The following is an 18,847-nucleotide window of genomic DNA, read 5'->3' as shown; positions in this document are numbered from 1 at the left end:
TATAAATTATTATTATTATTAACTTAATATTATTCTAGCTTCCCAGGTAGTATAATAAATTGACTCTGCAATACCCTGACAACAATCATCTATCTTCTACTTGCAGAGATCCAAATTATGGTGAGCTCAAAGTCTAAAATGTAGACAGTTCCAGTTTAGAAATTTTTACCTTATGTTGAGTCAAAATCTGCCTCACTATAACTTCTACCCACTCTTCCCAGGCCCGTACTCTGGAGCTACACAAAACCAGCCTAATTCATCATCTAGGTAGCAAATCTTTAGATATTTGAAGACGGCTATCATGTTCTACCTAAGCCTTTCCTTCTCCAGGTTAAACATTTCTAATGCCCTCATTTCTTTTTAATGTATTGCTTAATGGGTCAGTGTCAACCTGAAGAGAGGTTTCTAATGTTGTGTCAAATCTAGCCTTAGAATCTTACCAGGTATGTGATCTTAGGCAAGTTGCTTAACGGCTGGTTGTCTCCGTTTCCTCAACTGTAAAAATGGGGAATAATAAGAATAGCACCTACCTTAAAGGATGGTTATGAGGTAAAAGTGCTTAGCACCGTGCCTGGCACATATGAACGCTTATGCCCTTCTCTCCTCCCTGCCCCTCCCCCAGTAGAATTCTCTGTACCTTCTAGATGCCAGGAATCATGTACTGGTAAATGTTTAACGACCAGCTCTCTGGAGTGTGCGCAGGACAAACTTTTAAGTTTAATTTTCATTTTTAACCTTTTCTCTATCACTTTCTTAAGTCTTTCCTTTCTTGTCTCTGGAAAATAGATTGCTATCTCTTGAGAAGTTCTAAATTCATCCTCTTTGGGAAGGGTCTAACGAATCTGTTTCTCCAGCACTGGAGCATTTCTTCTGTCACATTCTTCTGTTCAACACTTGTTTTGATTCCCATCACCTTTTCAGAATCTTTTTTCTTCATATTTACTTTCTGACTTATTTCTTTCATTCTATCTAGGAACTCTCCATCTTCTCTATTAAATCAAAAGACAGAGAAAGTATTCTACAAACCCTTTTATTTTTTCTTCTAATAGGGAGATGAACTTTCAGGGGCAGCCCATGCAATCAGTGACCACCTTAGCCAGGAACACAAGCAAAGCACAAATCCTTTGGACCAGTCACTGGAATGATTCCCTTAGCGTCCCTTCCTCCTAGTTTTCAAGTTGAGCTGCAGTGTTTTGGGGGCTCCCTCTTGGAAGTTTTCTATTTAAAAGTGCCATAGTAAATAAATTACCTGCTGGCTCCAGTGAAAGCAGTTTGAAGATTCCCAAAAATTTACAACTGAAATTGAATTGCCCATTATTCAGAAAATTCAAGGCTGTTATGAAGAAAGACAGCAGGTGCAGTTTGTATACAGGACAGGGCAGAGAGTGCATGACAGAGAGCACACTTTATTTTAAAGCACCAGTGCTCCCCCCAGCGGCCATTTCGAGAAGCAGTTATTGACGTCTTCATTTGATTTCAACCCCAAAACAGTGTTAGGTTTTTGTGGAGGGTGTGGAGAGTCCTCCATGTATTTCTTCCTTTAACTTTGTCATCTTCATTTTGAGGGTGTGTCCCCTGGTGCTAGATTTTTTTTTTAATTGGATGACCAAAGGAGATGTGTTTAGGTGATCAGGGAATGGCGGCTATTGTGAACCCAAAGAGTACTGGATTTGGAGTCTGGATTTTAATCTTAGTTCTGCCAGAGTCAATATACTTAAAACTCTCCGGGCTTCATCTTTCTCATCTGTGAATGGAGAAAATTGTACTAAAGTGCCTTTCAACTCTTCAATCCTGTGACGTTTATGATTAAGTTGATATACCTTTCTTAAAGAATATATAACATTCAATGACATGATATTTTTTTTCCATCCCCCTGTTCTCTCTATCAAAGATTACTATAGTCCTGCAATGATGGGTCTGAAAACAGATCAGGAAGTTCTTGGTGAGCTTGTGAAGATGAAAATTCCATCTGTGGCAAACTTAATGGACCGACACAATGTCATGTGGACCTTAGTAGTCTCCCGTTGGTTTATTTGCTTATTTATTGATATACTCCCAGTAGAGGTAAGGACTTAAATGCATTTCACTATGACATTCCCTTAGCACTTTTAAAATCCTCAAATGTATACTTAACTCTTTTTGCATATAATTAAGTCTTTTTTTCCAATTTTGTTTTTCTACAGACGGTACTCCGAATTTGGGATTGTTTATTCTATGAGGGTTCAAAAATTATCTTTCGTGTGGCCTTAACATTAATTAAGCAACATCAAGCCTCTATTTTGGAAGCCACTAATTTCCCAGATATATGTGAAAAATTTAAGCAAGTCACAAAGGGGCCATTTGTCACCGAATGTCATACATTCATGCAGGTAAGCTTGTTTTGTTTGTTTCATGCTTAATCTTAAAGGAAAAGAAGTCACAGTAGTAGATGTTCTTTGCAAATAATGTGCCAGACCAGAACTGGGCAAACTATAGCCAACAAGCCTACTCTAGTCCATCTGCCTGTTTTTGTTTGGCCCATAAGTTAAGAATGGTTTTTATATTTTAAAAAATTTATTGACCCCTATGCTACTAAAAATAATGTTTTAAATTGCACTATACTCATATTTCATCAATGCTTTATTTATTCAGGGACCACCAAATGATAAGCTATATAGACTTTTGCTTCCTCTCCTCAATCTGTTGCTTAGGTAATTTACTGCTCGTCAGCATATCCTCTAGAGCTTTAAATAAAATTGGTGAAGTATATGAAGATTTAGAGACAAACGACAATTCTGACTAACCCAATAATGAAATAAGCTGCTCATTCCCTCAAAGAGAGTGAATGGACTTAGGGTGCAGAATAAGACAAATATTTTTTGATAAGGCCAATACAGGAATTTGTTTTGTTTGACTATGCATATTTGTTATTTTAAATTAATTTAATTTAAATTAATTAGATTAATTATTTTAAATTAAATTAATAATTTGGTGAGGATTTTTTTTCTTTTTTTAAACAGGTGAGAAGTGAGAGGAAGGGAACTGTCTCAAGCTTCAAGCTTTTTTCACACTGCTGTTTTCAGAGCTAGTTCTAGGGATTTGGAAGTTTTTGGTGCTTCCAAGGTAGTGTGATCTGGGGAGAAGTATGATTACTGTTCTCCTGGTCTGCACTCTGGTCCTTACTGATGAAGGGCCCCTGATTTCCTGGTGACCAAAAGTGATACTGCCCCTCAGGGCTTTCTCTTCCTCTTAACTGAAAGTGCTCTTCTCCTCCCTTGAACTATGATCTAGAAGCAGTTATAGGCAATGGAGTTTCCAAACAGCATCTCGTGCTGCATCCAGTGCATCCAGCTACCTCAGTTGCCACCTCCTTGTCCCACCACTGGCTCCAGGCTAGCCATCACCCCTACATCATAGATCTCTCTTTCCAACCTGCTAAGTTGTGTTGGGCTAGAAGAATGGCTCACTCTGACCTTTTGTTGAGAGAGAAAGAGGTTAATACCTCCATAATATAAATAGATATATACATACATACATTTTGTGTGTGTGTGTGTGTGTGTGTGTGTGTGTCTGTCTGTCTGTCTGTCTGTCTGTCTCCTGTCTCTCTAAATAGAATTCAAGCTTCTGGAGAGTAGGGATTGCTTCTTTTTTCCTACAACTTATTCTTATTTCCTACAACTAGCACAACACCTGCCGATTTGTAGGAGTTTAATAATGCTTGCTGATGGATTGATTGATAGCGACCGGGTTATCGAAGCCTTGATAGATAATCCCTTAGTCTCTAATTATAGTCTGATAGTCAGGAACAGACAAGAATTCAATTTGAGGTGTTATTTTAAAGTTGTTTGGAGGAAAATGTTGAGAGAACTCAGCTGAGTGTTTTCACTACTCTGCCATCTTGGCTTCTCCCCTGAAAGTCCTCTAAGGTGGATTCATATAGTTTCTTCATACTACCTCATGGTTAAGCATGAGCTCTGCCTTTATGTAGGGGGTAGGGGCATTGCGAGGGGAAAGGACGCTGCAGAGAGAAAGTTAAAATGAAGGCTTATTTATTACATTGCATCTCTCGAAAGTTTTAGCAAGGTAGTTAACATTGATTTCAGTGGATTTCACTTTGTCCTGTTTCTTACAGAAAATGGAGAGTTCACAGTATTGCTAAGTATACCGTTATAGACCCAGTACAATCAGTTAAGAAACCGAATCCAGAAGATCAAGAATAGGGAGGGGGATGGGAGGAGTGGAGCAGCAGGACTGTGACTGGAAACTGCCTAGGGGCCTGGCGTCATGGAAATCTTCCTGGCCTGATTCTTTGGAGTAATCCAACCCTATTCAGGACACTTTTGTCCAAGGGAAGATCAGATTCCTTGCTGAAGAAAAGAACAAATCTTAGTGGCTTTTTAAAGGTGTGTTTGAGAGAGATAAATACTGCAAGATTTCAAGGATGCAGGATTTCATGGGTGTTGGTACTCCCACATAAATGCAGACTGCCGTATCCTTCCTGCATTAGGAGGCAATCTTAGAGAAATGCTGTATCCACGTAAAAGATATATCCCAATGCTAATGAGATGAACAAGAATACAGGCAGTACTCATAGGGTATGGAGATTTGAGTGTTGTTAAGTAAGATGCAAACCTCAACACGCTGTCAGCTGCAGAGCCTCTTAAAGGACTATTTAGAGTAAGTTGGTACAGGTTCCAAGTTCTCTGGGGGGCTTACATAAGTGTTCTCAGGTTAATTTTGGCTTCCAGATGGCCGATCAAAAAATGTTGTGGCTTTAAAAAGGAGAAAGTTAAGATGACAGATACACCAGTTTGTACTGGGAGATGAAGAAACTGTGAAGACCCTCTAGAAGTTTCAGTTCCTTCTGCTTCTTCCTCAGCCGAGTGACAGTGCAGTACTGTGAGTGAAAGCTAATGCCTTCAGTCTTTTAGTTGCCTTAGGAGTTGGCTTTCATCCTTCCAGGCCTGTTTCCTTGGCAGGAAAAACTTAATAGAAGTGAGGGACTCTGGACTTCCCTGGTCACCCATACATTCACCATCACCAGTGGCTTCAATTTTAGTAAGACTGTCCCCCTAGTATTTGTCTTTAATTCTCTCTTTTAACATAGTACTCAGTAAGAATTTTTATTGTTTTTCTCAGAAGAATGCTACACATGTGGGTATTTAAGGAATGAGTCTAGCAAAAGATGAAGTTGGTTAATGTAGGAAGGCTGATGGAAAGATGGGCACTCTGATATGCCAGTTGCCGAAGCTGCGAATTAGTTCAACCATTCTGGAAAGGAATGTGGAATTATTCTAAGAAAGTGAAAATGCTCCTGCCCTTTGACCAAGAGATCCTACTGCTAAGCATATTCCCCAAGAAGGTTAAAGATAAGGCAAAAGGGCCCATATACACAAAAATGTTTATTGTAACTCTTTTGGTAGTAGTAAACAACTAGAAATAAATTAGATTCCCGTCAATTGAGAAATGATAATATGATTTGTGGTTTGTACATGTAGTGGAATATTGTTGTACTCTAAGAAATAACAAATATGAAGAATACAGAGAAACATAGGAAGACTTTATATGAACTGAAGCAAAGTGAAATAAGCAAAAGAGCCTGGAAATCCTTCTTCCACTTAATGAATACAGCACTTACTACAAGGATACATAATTTTGTTGGTATAAATATGGCTTCCATTTCAGCAGCTCACTATATCACTGTAACTTGGAAGATAACTTGAATTTAGGTAAGCTAGTTTTTAAACAACAGACACAATCAGTCCATCTGTAGGACCATGCTCAAAGTTTTTCCAACTTGGTTAGGACCTGCTAGAACTTGTGCTATGATGGCATAACCTTTGGGAACCAGAGTCATCTGCATTTCACAATGAGAAATAGGGAAGGAAATTTGTGCAAGAAATATAGCACAAACATAAAAGCTAAAGAAAAATATAGGGCTAAATTGTTAAAATATTAGTTCATTCTAATTTCATTTAGTTCTCCAGCAGTTACTGGTTAAATTTTAAATCATATATAGTGTAAATATGGTAAGGACACAGCTCTTAATCCTCAGGTCAGCGTTGTCCCTCAATAGGTACGAAATCCCCCATTTTCCCTTCTCTTTTGGAGAGCTTCCAGAAAGAAGGTTGGAGGAAAACAGAAAGTAAGACTGCCCCCTTTAAACCCCAAGACTCATTGGAATATGCTGATGCAAAGAGGAGGTACATGGTCCAACTTCTAGAGGAGCCAAGAGGGACAGATTCACTGTGCCCAGAACGGAAGAAAGGAGCTCCCTCAGCTACCTAAAGAAGCCGTGTGTGTAAAGAGTGGGCTGTAAGAGAACCTGAGGGCTAAAAATAGAAAAGAAAAAAAAGCCAGAAAATTTCAAAAGGCTAGGGGCAATCTCACACGGAAGCATGGAAGAGATTTCGTGCTTTGAGACTCATTCCATAGACCAATAATGAAAAGCTAGTTGCTTAAAGAGAAAAGAAAAGAATAAATACGATCTGCTGGAAGAGAGTTGAGCTGAAGGTAGCAGTGGAACTGAATGACATCAGTAACGATGACCCAAGTGACCTACCAGGAACTACAGGGCAGCGGTGACTGGAGGAGAGCTACTGGAAAAAGACTAGTGTGGGAACTTGGAGTGGAGCAGATGAAAGGACTATGGAAAGGTCGTGGCTATACAGGAGCAAAGCCCAGTCTTTTGGATTTGGGGCCCCTACCAAGGACAGAACTATTAATCATGGAAACTGTATAGATTTCTGGAAAGATAGTGGCCATAGGAGGATGAATCCAGTTGACTCTGTCTGTGGGCTTGGGTAGAAGTCTTTTCTACATACTTCACTGTTTAACTAGAATTATTAGGCATTTGGAAGCTTTGTTAACCCGAGTGCTTGTAAGGGAAGTTGGAGGCTCCTGTTGGTGGATTGCCAGATACTGAAGTTTCCAGGTTCCACTGTTGTCAGGGCAACAAGTCAGAAAAATAAATAGTTCCAAAGTGCATTTGGGCCCTTCATATCAGGAGGAAGCCTCTAACACGAGGTGTTATAAATTGTATGGAGATCACTCCATAGATACGTGCAATATTCTTCCACTCATAAATTACAATTACATGTACCATAATTATCAGAAAGGGCTCTAATACCGTTTGTTATTCCTGTAAGAATAGTGTTAAGAGTATGAGCCTAGGTTAGTAAGGAATGTTGACCAAAAAAAGATGTTGTTGTTGGTTTAAACTCTATTGGGGAAAAGAGGAGAATCGAAGGAGGGATGAGGGGGCAGCTAGGTGGCGCAGTGAGCAGAGCACCGGCCCTGGAGTCAGGAGGACCTGAGTTCAAATTCAGCCTCAGACACTTGACACACTTACTAGCTGTGTGACCTTGGGCAAGTCACTTAACCTCAATTATCCTGCCTTCCCCCTCAAAAAAAAAAAAAAACAAAGAAGGAATGAGATTGCTCCTCAGAGTGGATAAGGGACTACTACAATGTTAGTAAGTCTACAAGAATTTAAGTGCCTTCTATGTGCTACGTCTGTGCTAGGGATACAAAGGAAAGCAGAACACAGCCCCTCTCTCAGGCTCAGTTTCTCATGTAGAAAAAAAACATACAAACAGCTACATAAAAACAAGATATATATGGGATAGGAAGCAGAGCCAAGATGATGGAGTGGAAAGAAACAGTACAGCTGAGTTCCCCTCCATAAGACTAGATTGAATCCTGTTGGGGAAATCCAGAAAAAGTTACAGCATAAGGAGACAGAGAGGTCTGTGGAGTGGGAGAAAGGAGGAGAGTTGGGGAGCACTCCGGAGCTGGGAGAGGCTGTACAAGATGAGCCAGAATGGAATACTCTAGGAGGGACAAATGCCAAACTGGCATCTTTGGTGTCTACTACCCAGTTCTCCGAGCTTCAAAGTAGATTGAGAAGGGGACCTGTACACGGAGTTGGCGTTCCCATATAGGGAGCGCCTGGGTGCTCCACCTAGAAAAGAAAGTGCTTGAAGTAAAAAAAATGGAAAAGAAATGAGAGCTATGGAAGAAAGAATTAGAAAGGTAATGGCAAAAGATAATCAAAATTACAACAGACCAAATAGAAGCCAATGACTCCATGAAAGCAAAGTTAAGAGACTGAAAAAATAAAATGAAATGTAAGGTGTATCATAGCAAAAACTACTGATCTAGAAAACAGATAAAGGAGAAAAAAATTAAGAATCATTGTACTACCTGAAAACCATGATCAAAAATAAAGCCTGAATATCATATTTCAAGGAATATTAAAAGAAAACTGCAGATATTTCTTAGAACAAGAGGGCAAAGTAGAAGTAGAAAGAATCCACTGGGTCATCTGAAAGAAACCATTAAATGAAAACTCCCAAGAACATCATAGCCAAAATCTAGTTTCTAAGTTAAAGAAAAATTACTGCAAGCAGCCAGGAAAAAAGAATTCAAGTACTGTGGACCCACATGATATAGCAGCCACTACTGTAAAGAAGTGAAGAACTTGGAATACAGTATTCCAGAAGGCAAAGGATATATAGGCTTACAGCCAAGAATAACTTAGTCGGCAAAACTGGGTATAATGCTGGAGGGGAAAACATGGATCTTTAATGAAATAGAAGACTTCCAAGCATTCCTGATGAAACTTTGACATTCAAACACAGGAATTAAGAGAATCATGGAAAGGTAAATATGAATGAATAGGGATCAAAGGACAAACTGCTTTCATTCTAATATGGAGAAATGGTACACACGTGTGAACCTGCTAAACCCTGTCATCGGAGTCATAGAAGGAGCCTAAATAGACAAGGCCCGGGAGTGGTTTGGTTTTGTCTTGATGATCTTAAGAAAAGAATGGAGAGAGAGGGGAAGAGGAAACACTGGGACAGGAAGAGGAGGTGGAAGGGAAAGGAAGGTTTGGGAAAATTGTCTTACATAATTGGGTTGTTCTAGTAGACATCTATATGAACAATGAGGAGGTGAGAGAAACAGCTGACACTCATTTGAACTGGTAAAAGGAAAGAAGACTACATACACACACAGTTGGATACAGAAATATATTTCATTCAATAGAGGAAATAGGAGGGAAAGGGAAAAGGGGGCAAGGGGAATTAGAGAAAGAGTGGACTAAGGGAGGGATTAGTCCTAAGCAAAACAAACTCTAAGGAAGGATACACAAAAATATTTATACCTCTTTTCGAAGTGGCAAGGAATGGGAATCTGAGGGGCTGCCCATTAATTAAGGAATGACTTAACAGGTTATGGTATATAAATGTGATGGAATACCATTGTGCTGTAAGAAATGACAAAGGATGTGGCTTCAGAAAATCCTGGGAAGACTTGTGTGAATTGATACAGAGTGAAGTAAATTGAACCAGGAGAACGATTTACACGATGACAATAATTTTGTAAAAGCAAACAACTTTGGAAGAATTAGGAATTCTTACCAGCATAATGACCAGCTATGATTCTAGAGGACTAATGGTGAAATATGTTATCTACTTCCTGATAGAGAGGTGAAAGATTGCACCCATGGTGTAACAAATATTTTTTCAAACATGGCCAACATGGAAATTTTTGATTTTGTAAAGGGTTTTATTTTTCTTTTGTTCTCACTTGGGAGGGGTAGGGAGAATGTGGGCTTTTGCTGATCGAAACAAATAAAATATAATTTTTAAAAATGTACGTGTGGGATAGATTGGGAATAGTTCCAGAGAGAAGACACTAAGATTAAGAAGGACTAGGAAAGACAGACTTTAGCTGTAACGGAAAGAAGACAGGAAAGAATTCTAGGTATGGTGGACATCTGGTGAAAATACCTGGAGTTGGAAGCTGGAATGTGGTATTGGAGGAGCACTAAGGGGGCCAGTATCACTGGATCCCAGATTATATGGAGAGGATCAGGTTATGAAGGAATTTAAAAGCCTAACAGGATTTTATATTTGATCCTGGTGGTAATAGGAAGTTACTTGACTTTATAGAATAGGGGATAATATGGTCAGACCTGCATGTTAGGAAGATGAATTTGGCAGCTGCGTAGAGCGGGGAGAAACTTGACTTCTGGTAATCCACCAGAAAGCTATTTCGGTAGTTCAGGCATGAGATGATAAGAGACTTCACCAGGGTAGGGGCAATGTCGGAAGAGAAGGAGACGTATACAAGAGATGTTACAGGGGTAGAACTGACATGACATAACAACTTATTGGGTATGGGGAATGAGATAGTAAAGAATCAAGGATGACTCCTAGGTTATGAGCCTGGGTTATGGGGGGAGGGGACAGTGATATTTTTCATAGTAATATGGATGTTAAGAAGAGCGGAGGGGTTTAGGAGAAAGATAATAAGTTCAATTTTGGACATATTTATGATGTGTCCAGGGCATCCAGTTCAACCTGTCCAATAAAGAGTTGGGGATGCAAGATTGGAAGTCAGGAGAGAGTTTAGAGCAGGAGTCATATACCTAGAGGTGATCATTTTCCATGGGAGCTGGTGAGATCACCTAGAGGACTTACAGAAGAAGACTCAGGACAGAGCCTTTGGGGGACACCCATGGTTAGTGAGTGTGACCTAGATGAAGCATCCAGCAAAGGAGACCGAGAAGGAGGGATCCAACAGGTAAGAAGAGAACCAGGAGGAAGGAGTGTCACAGAAACCTAGAGGGAAAACAGTACCAAGAGGAGGATCCTCGACAGCATCAAATACTATAGAGAAGAGAGTGAAGAAGGATGAGGATTGAAAAAAGGCCATTAGATTTGGCATGTAAGAGAACACTGTCAACTTTCAGGGGATAGAGAGAAGGAAGTGTTGCTCAATCCATATTTTATTTCTTTTTTCTCGGCCAATGATAATTATCCCAATGACTGGGAAGGACAGAACAAAATGGATAGCAGTAAGTTGATACTTGTGATAAATAAGGAGCACCTGGATGCCCTTGATAAGTTCAAGTCACTCGACCCATTTGGATTTTAATGAGAGGCAGACCAGGGATGCAGGAATAAGGAGGAGGAGGTACCCACTATAGTTGGTCCTCAAGTGACCACAGTTCTGGGAATCATATTTTAACATGGATGTCAATGACCCAAAGAACATCAAGAGTAGGTCGTCCAAAATGATGAAGGGCCTTGAGTTCATTTTATTCAACAGTCAGTTGAAGAAATTGGTTAGCCTGAAGAAGTGAAGATAGAGTGGGGAGGAGGCAGGACATAATAGCTGTCTTCAAGTATTTGAAGGACTGTCACATGAAAGAGGGTATACACTTCTTTTGCTTGTCCTCATGAGACAGAATTAGGAGTAGTAGGTAGAAGTTGAAAAGAGGAAAATTGAAGTTTTATTTTTTAAGTTTCCTTGCAATTAAGAGCCATCAAGAAGTGGAATGAAGAGGGAAACTTTGGCAAGAAGTGAGTTCCCCCTCATTGGAAGTCATCAAGCTTGAACTGGTTGCCCACTTGTCAGATGTATTGTAAGGAGGATATTTTTGTGGGGTATGGATTGAAGTAGGTAGCCACTAAGGTCCCTTCCAACTCTGAAATTCTGTGATTCAGTGCCTCTACTGCTTAATGGCATGCCTGGCACAGAGTAAACATGTAATATCTATCTTCCACCCATCATCTATCTCTCCATCTCTCTCTCCCATATATTCTTACTCTTTCTCTTCCTCTTCCTCTCTCCCTCCTTCCCTCTCCCCTCTTCTCATCTCCTCTGTCCCTCTCCTTTCCCTCTCCTCTCTCTCAACATCATCCTCCCACATCAATACTTTTCTTTCTTTTGAATTGTTTGTGCAACTACTGTTTTTCATTTCATATGTTTTTTGTCAATCTGGGATTTTATTTTGCTCTTGCCATGCGAAGCTTATAGTTTGGAAAATCAGTCCTTTGTCCTAAGGAACAGGTTTGGTGAAAAAATACCTTCTCTGTATTTTCATAGATGGGGGTTTCAGTCTATCAGGGAATGTGTAGCATAATACTCCATTTGTTTAGCTCTTGTCTTTCACCTTCATCATTGCTTTAACACGGTTTAAACTTTTTTTTGCCCTTAAAAGAGAAATGTCAGCTGTCCACTTTTCATTTTCTTTGGAGATTTCTTTCAGGAGATGACCAGTGGATCATTTCTATTTTCATTTTGTCCTCTTGTTCTAATAGATCAGTTTTCCTTTATGAGACAGCCAGGTTGTGCAATGGATGGAGTGCTGGACTTGGGGTCAGAAAGACCTGAGTTTGAATCCCGTCTTAGATATTCACTAGGTGTGTGGTTTTGGAGACATCAATGAACTTCTAAGAAGTCTTAGTTTCCTTATCTGTAAAATGGGTAAATTAATAACATCAATCTGCCTTGCAAATTTGTTGTGAGGAGAACCAGCAGCAAAGTGCTCTGCAACTTTTAAAGTGCTATGCAAAATTTAATAAATATATAAAACGTATTTCAGTATTTTCTCCTTGATCTGGGAGCTCTGGAATTTGGGGACAATATTCCTAGGAGGTTTCTTTTTGGGCTCTATTTGAGGAGGCGATCTGTGGATTCTTTCAATTTCTATTTTGCCCTCTGGCTCTAGAATATCAGGGTAGTTCTCCTTGAAAATTTCTTGAAAGATGATATCTAGGCTCCTTTTTTGATCATGGCTTTCAGGTAGTCCAATAATTTTTAAATTATCTCTCCTGGATCTATTTTCTAGGTCAGTGGTTTTTCCAATGAGATATTTCACATTGTCTTCCATTTTTTCATTCCTTTGGTTCTGTTTTATAATATCTTGATTTCTCATAAAGTCACTAGCTTCCACTTGCTCCAGTCTAATTTTTAAGGTAGTATTTTCATCAGTGGTCTTTTGGACCTCCTTTTCCATTTGGCTAATTCTGCCTTTCAAGGCATTCTTCTCCTCATTGGCTTTTTGGAGCTCTTTTGCCATTTGAGTTAATCTATTTTTTAAGGTGTTGTTTTCTTCAGTGTATTTTTCAGTATTTTTTTGGGTCTCCTTTAGCAAGTGTTTGACTTGTTTTTCATGGTTTTCTCGCATCCTTCTCATTTCTCTTCCCAATTTTTCATCTACTTCTCTAACTTGCTTTTCCAAATCCTTTTTGAGCTCTTCCATGACCTGAAACCAGTTCATGTTTTTCTTGGAGGCTTTTGTTGTAGGCTCTTTGACTTTGTTGACTTCTTCTGGCTGTATGTTTTGGTCTTCTTTGTCACCAAAGAAAGATTCCAGAGTCTGAGACTGAATCTGGGTGCATTTTCGCTCCTGGCCATATTCCCAGCCAACTAACTTGACCCTTGAGTTTTTCAGCAGGGTATGACTGCTTGTAGAGTTAAGAGAACTATGTTCCAAGCCTGGGGGGATGCGCCAGCTCTGCCACACCAGCACTCCTCCTTCCCCAAGAACCCCCAACCTGGACTGGACTTAGATCTTCAGCAGGCTCTGCACTCCTGCTCTGATCTGCCACTTAATTCCTCCCACCAGGTGGGCCTGGGGCCGGAAGCAACTGCAGCTGTAGTTCTGTAGCTGCCCCTGGGGCGGTAGCTGAACCAAGAACTCCTTCTGCTCCTGCAGCTTTTCCCACTAACCTTCTCTGTTGTCCTTGGTGTTTGTGGGTTGAGAAGTCTGGTAACTGCTGCAGCTCATTGATTCAGGGTGCTAGGGCACGCTCCGCCCGGCTCCTGGTCTGGTTGGTCCATGCTGCTCTGCTCCCAGCTTCGTGCGGGATAGACCTTACCCAGAGACCATCCAGGCTATCCTGGGCTACAGCCCTGCTTCCCTCTGCTAATTTGTGGGTTCTGCAGTTCTAGAATTAGTTCAGAGCCACTTTTTATAGGTTTTTCGAGGGACTCGGCGGGGAGCTCATGCTAGTCCCTGCTTTCAAACTGCCATCTTGGCTCCGCCCCCATCTAAAATGTATTTCAAATATAAATAAATATATACATAAAATATTTTATGTAAATAAATAGTAGTGATGATGATGATTGTAATTTCTTGAGATATGGAATCCCAGTTTTGTTTTATGGTCACAATTTTCAGGTATTATTAAACAGGTTTTTCTGACCTGTTTTCCAGGTCAGTTGTTTTTGATAGTATGTAATTTACATTTTTTTTTCTATTTTTTTAAAAATTTTTTGGAGTTTTGTTTTCTCATAAAATTTCTTCTTTCTCTTTGGTCATTCTAGCTTTCAGGGAGACCAGTTCTTGGGTAAAGATTACCACCTTCTGTTCTAACCCATTAATTCCACTAACTTCATTTCTACCAGGTATTCTAGTTGTCCCTGTGGCCAGAACATTCTTTTCTCTGAGGCTTTCCTTGGACTTATTTGCAGTTACTGTCTTCCCCCTAGTTTTACTTCTTGGGCTTCTCTCAATCCAAAGTATTTCTTCATTGCTGAGTCATTTTCATTTGTTTGATCATATTTTCTCCCTCAGTTTGTAGATTGGGGCATTAATTATGTTTAGGTCATACTCTGCTCCCTCTCATATGCTCCCCAGCCATCTTCTCAACCATACTGCCTACTCTCTGCCCACCAGCTTCTTTTCCCTATAACACAACCCTGTACTCAGCCTCTGTATCCCCTGGCTCTGATAGCTGAATGTTGACCTTATCTTGCTAGGAACCAGATCTCTATACCATTTTCTGGCAATCTTCCCTCCACAATATGTATCCATTCCTTCTCCCATTCCAGCTTCCCTTTGTGTCCTGTCCTCTCCCACTAAAATGAGAGGGCAGGGAACTGCTTTGCTTCCGTCTGTATCCTTAGCACTTAGCATACTGCCTGGCACACAGTAAGCGCTTAATAAATGCTTTATCTATTTCTACTTTTATATGGTGTGGACAAGCTCCTCTTGATGGCAAGCCCTAGATGTAGTAGCTAAGACTGGGACCAGCCTTCTGTAAGAATTCCTGGGTTTTTGGTTGAGTCCCCAATTTGCTTAACTTAGGTTTTGACTTTAACCCCTTGTCCACCTCCTCTTTGCACTGTTCTGAACCAAGAATTTGTTCCATCTCCTGCTGTGACCTTGAAAGGTCCCAATCAGATGTTGCTGATTGTCCTGGGAGCAAGCCTCCTGCAAGACTCCTGGTATTTTGCTTCTCAGTTGCTGCCCTGGTGTTTCCTCTTGCTGTGGATACAGAGGGTGAAGGCATCCTGGACCCGGCCCTGGTCTCTGTCTGCTGTTGTGGTTCTGGGCTGCATATGTACTCTGGCAACCTTTTTGTGGGGTTCTGGGCAGGATGATTAAACCTAGAGCTATTTCTCTTTTGTTCTATTATTATTCCTTCTGGTACATTTTTCGAGCTTTACCTGAGGGTTTCTGTGGAGGATCTATGTTCCTCTAGGTCCTAACATACTGCCACCTTCCCACAATTTCATATCAAGTCAATGTTAATGTTTCGTAACTAAAGTATTTTGAATAAAGGGGATGCTTTTTGTAAGACTTAAAAGATCTAAAGAGTTCATTAATTCCTTCAATAAGCATTTATTAAATGCCCACTATATGCTATGCCCGAAGGATAAAAAGTTGTTTTTTAAATGGAATAGTCTCTGCCCTGCACAAGCTGCCTTTCCATTTGGGAGAGGAGATTCTGCATATTAGGTAAGGAACAATGGAGGCAAAGGAGAAATACAGAAACAAGTGCTCCAGGAAAACAAAAACCAACAAAATCTTTTGTCGTAATTAAATGAGTTGTCAGTGCATGGTCTCATGTCCAGGTTTCCATTTCATATAGAAGCTGGTAAAAGTCCTGTTTATAGGAACCACTTAGGAAATTGTAATTGTCTATTTCAACTTGGTGAATAGGTTTAAGAAGGGATGTTAATGGATCTGCGATCTTGCCGTATGCGCACTCCATCTATCCATGCAACAGGCTTCTCATCTTTGAATCTTCTGTTTCCATAAATCCTCCACCCAGTGATACTGATGGGTTAAGATGCTGCAAGCCATTTCCTAACTTACTTTCTCTGTTCCAGAAAATATTTACAGAACCTGGAAGTTTATCCACGGCCACCATCACCAAACTTCGAAAGAGTTGTAGAGAAAAGCTTCTTGCTCAGGGATAAAACAACCATGTCTTCAACTCCACATTCCTCCTGCACTTGCTGAGAACTCAGGGTCTCTTCCACAGTGGACGGGACCAAGTTTTCACCACTTTTCTCATATGTGTGGGTATAAATACTCACATTCTCATCAAACTTTGATAATGATTTTTTTTAATGATTCAAAATCATGTCATTCTGTTTTCCACTTAGAAAGTGAGCTATATGTTGATTTAAGAAGAGAAATATTTTTATCTGGGGCATTAAATAATAATAATATAAGATTAAATTATCTGTACACATTGTATAAGTATTTGTACCTAAATAAAGTATGTCAACCTATGTGGTTCTTTCTTTGCGACTGAACACAACCAGCAGCTTTCCAAAGTAGTGGATCCACATGAAGTCACGTAAGCACAGGCACAACAGTGAACTCGGTCCGTTCCACTACCATAATCTACAAATAATTTGATTTGTCTGCCTTTTGCTTCTAGTTCTGTTTAGTCTTTCTGTGGTGAGGCATTTATCTTTATAATAGCAATGCCAATTCCAAATATAGCCTATGTTCTGTCTCTAAATTACCCAGAAAACTAGCCTTGCTCAATGTTCCCTGCCATCCTTATTGATGGTGGGTAGGCAGTTATGGTGAGGACACCTGAGGAACAAACTGGGAATGTCAGGTATGGGTGAACGGTTTGATTGGTAACTCAGATCCCCTTTTTAACTCTAGCTCTTAAAAGATAAAAATCAATTCTCTAGGGGGGTGTGATGCCTCCAAGGCCTCCTGCCCCTCCAAGGGTACTGCTGCTGAGGAGAGAGGCAATGCTGACCATGATCTCCAAGACCTGCCTTGCTTATGCCAACGCAAAGGAGTGTATGGTTGTTCAAGGACTAGCTTCTCTGGTGTGAGGGCTGCCTCATCCACCTTTGGTGTCCACTGGGAACTCAACTCTCACCTGTGGCTCTAAGAAGCTGTTGCATGCTCAGTGGCAACACCACAGCGAAACTGCCTTGGCAGTTGGCTAAACTAGGCTGAGAGCAACTGAAGGGTCACAAATCCAGTGGTGTGTTGAGGGGCATCTACCCCATGTGAAGAATTCCCCCAAGGAACAGCTGAAAAGGCACTGTGGAATGCTATGAGCTTGGTCAGCCATCGAACAAGCCAAGGTTATCCGCTGAATCCCAGGCCATCGCCGATCATCCTGACTGTCCTGCCACTAGACTTTGATAACTCTGAGGTTGATGACTTTGTGCAACTCACTTAAATCCAATTCATGCATGAATTAAGGTGTCACCCTATGATGTCACTGGCCCTCTTAAAAGATGGACAAATCATATACACTGCTGTCAACCTTTCGTATCCCTTGTCCTGTTTTGACATTCATACCCACTAATCCTCAAACATGGATCAACCCTCCCATCTGCTTTCTTGGAACCTCCTAATGTTACTTAGTCTTTTTCCTAAGTCCATTTTAATGCATTTTCCACTACAGCTCCTTACCTCATATGGGCCCTCTCATTTGCATTTTTTTCCCTCCATGACTGACTATAGTTAACTATACAAAGCAGTTGCTTCAAACTTCCACTCTCAGTGCCACATTCCCATCCCTCCACAGATTATAACACTTCCTGCTTTGCCAACAAAATATGAACTCAATCTCCCATTCCACACCTCATACTCTTTTGTCTTTCACCAGCCTTCTCCTTAAAATTCAGAACAATTAATGAAGCACATGCTACATTCTTCACCCCAGGCTTTGAGGAAGAGGTGGCCGAGGCTAACCCCTCCTTGTCCTTGATTCTATCCCGTTTCCTTTGGGATCTTGCCACACTAACCGTTTCCTTCCTCTTTTCTTCAATCTCTGCCCCTCCTTTGGTTTGGTTCCCAGTAGAATCTTAACTTCTCTGAGGCCAGGGACTGACTTTTTTTCTTCATGTCTCTGGTGCTTAGTGCCATGCTTGTCATCTAATAAATGCTTGCTGAATTATCTACAAATATGCTAATGCATATTAAAAAAAAACACTTTCAATCGACTTTGCCATGCCTTCCAGCTGTCTTACAGCTATTTTCTTTCACTGCTAAATTCACACTCCTTCTGGCCTTCCATTTCTTCACCACTCACTCGTCTGTCTATTGGAATCTGACTTTCGATCCTGCCACTTTTCAAGTTAGCAGCGGCCTGTCAAGTGCCAGATCTCATTACCTATTCCTTGTTCCTGGTCCTTAACCTTTTGGACTTCTGAAGTCTGAGTTCAGTGCTATTGACCATTGTCTTCCAGCGTGCTCTTCTCCACTGGCTTCTGCGATGTTGCCCCTGCACAGCGTATGACGTTTTGTCCTTTTGTTCAGTTGTTTCCAGTTCTATCAGACTTTGTAACCCCATTTTGGGGTTTTCTTGGCAGACATGCTGGAGTAGTTTGCCATTTCCTTCTTATGGCACATAGTAGGCCTGTATAACATTTATTGACTCACTCCTACCTGCCTGCTTCCTTCTCAGAGTCTTTCCCTGGTGCATCATCTATCACCTGTCCCTCAATACAAAGTGGATATTGATAAGACGCCCCATTAGCATCTCAAACAGGTCCAAAATGGAACTCATCTTCCTTAAACACCTCACTCCTCCCTCAACCCTACTGCTTTTTCTATTGATAGTGCTACCATCTTCTTGTTCTGTAAACTGAAAGTAATTCTAAACTCTCCTGGCCTTCACCTTCTTCCCAGATCCAATTAGTTCTGACTCCTCTTGCTTGTATCTTCATAGCATCTCTGTATAAATCATATTAATTCAATTTAATAAAAATTTATTATTTAAAATGTTGAAAGCTAGGGCTGGGGATACAAAGACCAAAAAAAAAAAGCCTTCAAAGAACTTCCATTCCATTA

General features: G+C 40.5%; 1 protein-coding gene across 1 annotated transcript in view; it reads left to right on the top strand.

Annotated features, from left to right (window-relative positions):
• Window positions 1-16,286, top strand: part of GRTP1 (growth hormone regulated TBC protein 1) — a 92,806-nt gene extending 76,520 nt beyond the window's left edge. The window contains exons 6-8 of the mRNA XM_036756211.1: window positions 1,892-2,064; window positions 2,184-2,369; window positions 15,898-16,286. Of these exons, the coding sequence (XP_036612106.1) occupies window positions 1,892-2,064; window positions 2,184-2,369; window positions 15,898-15,987 (449 nt within the window). The 3' untranslated portion in view covers window positions 15,988-16,286. The remainder of the gene's footprint in view (window positions 1-1,891; window positions 2,065-2,183; window positions 2,370-15,897) is intronic.
• Window positions 16,287-18,847: the final 2,561 nt, after the last annotated feature.

Source organism: Trichosurus vulpecula, chromosome 4 (genome assembly GCF_011100635.1).
Source record: "Trichosurus vulpecula isolate mTriVul1 chromosome 4, mTriVul1.pri, whole genome shotgun sequence".
Lineage (NCBI taxonomy): Eukaryota > Metazoa > Chordata > Mammalia > Diprotodontia > Phalangeridae > Trichosurus > Trichosurus vulpecula.
The sequence above is the reverse complement of the archived record's forward strand: the minus strand, read 5'-3'. Positions and strand labels throughout refer to the sequence as shown.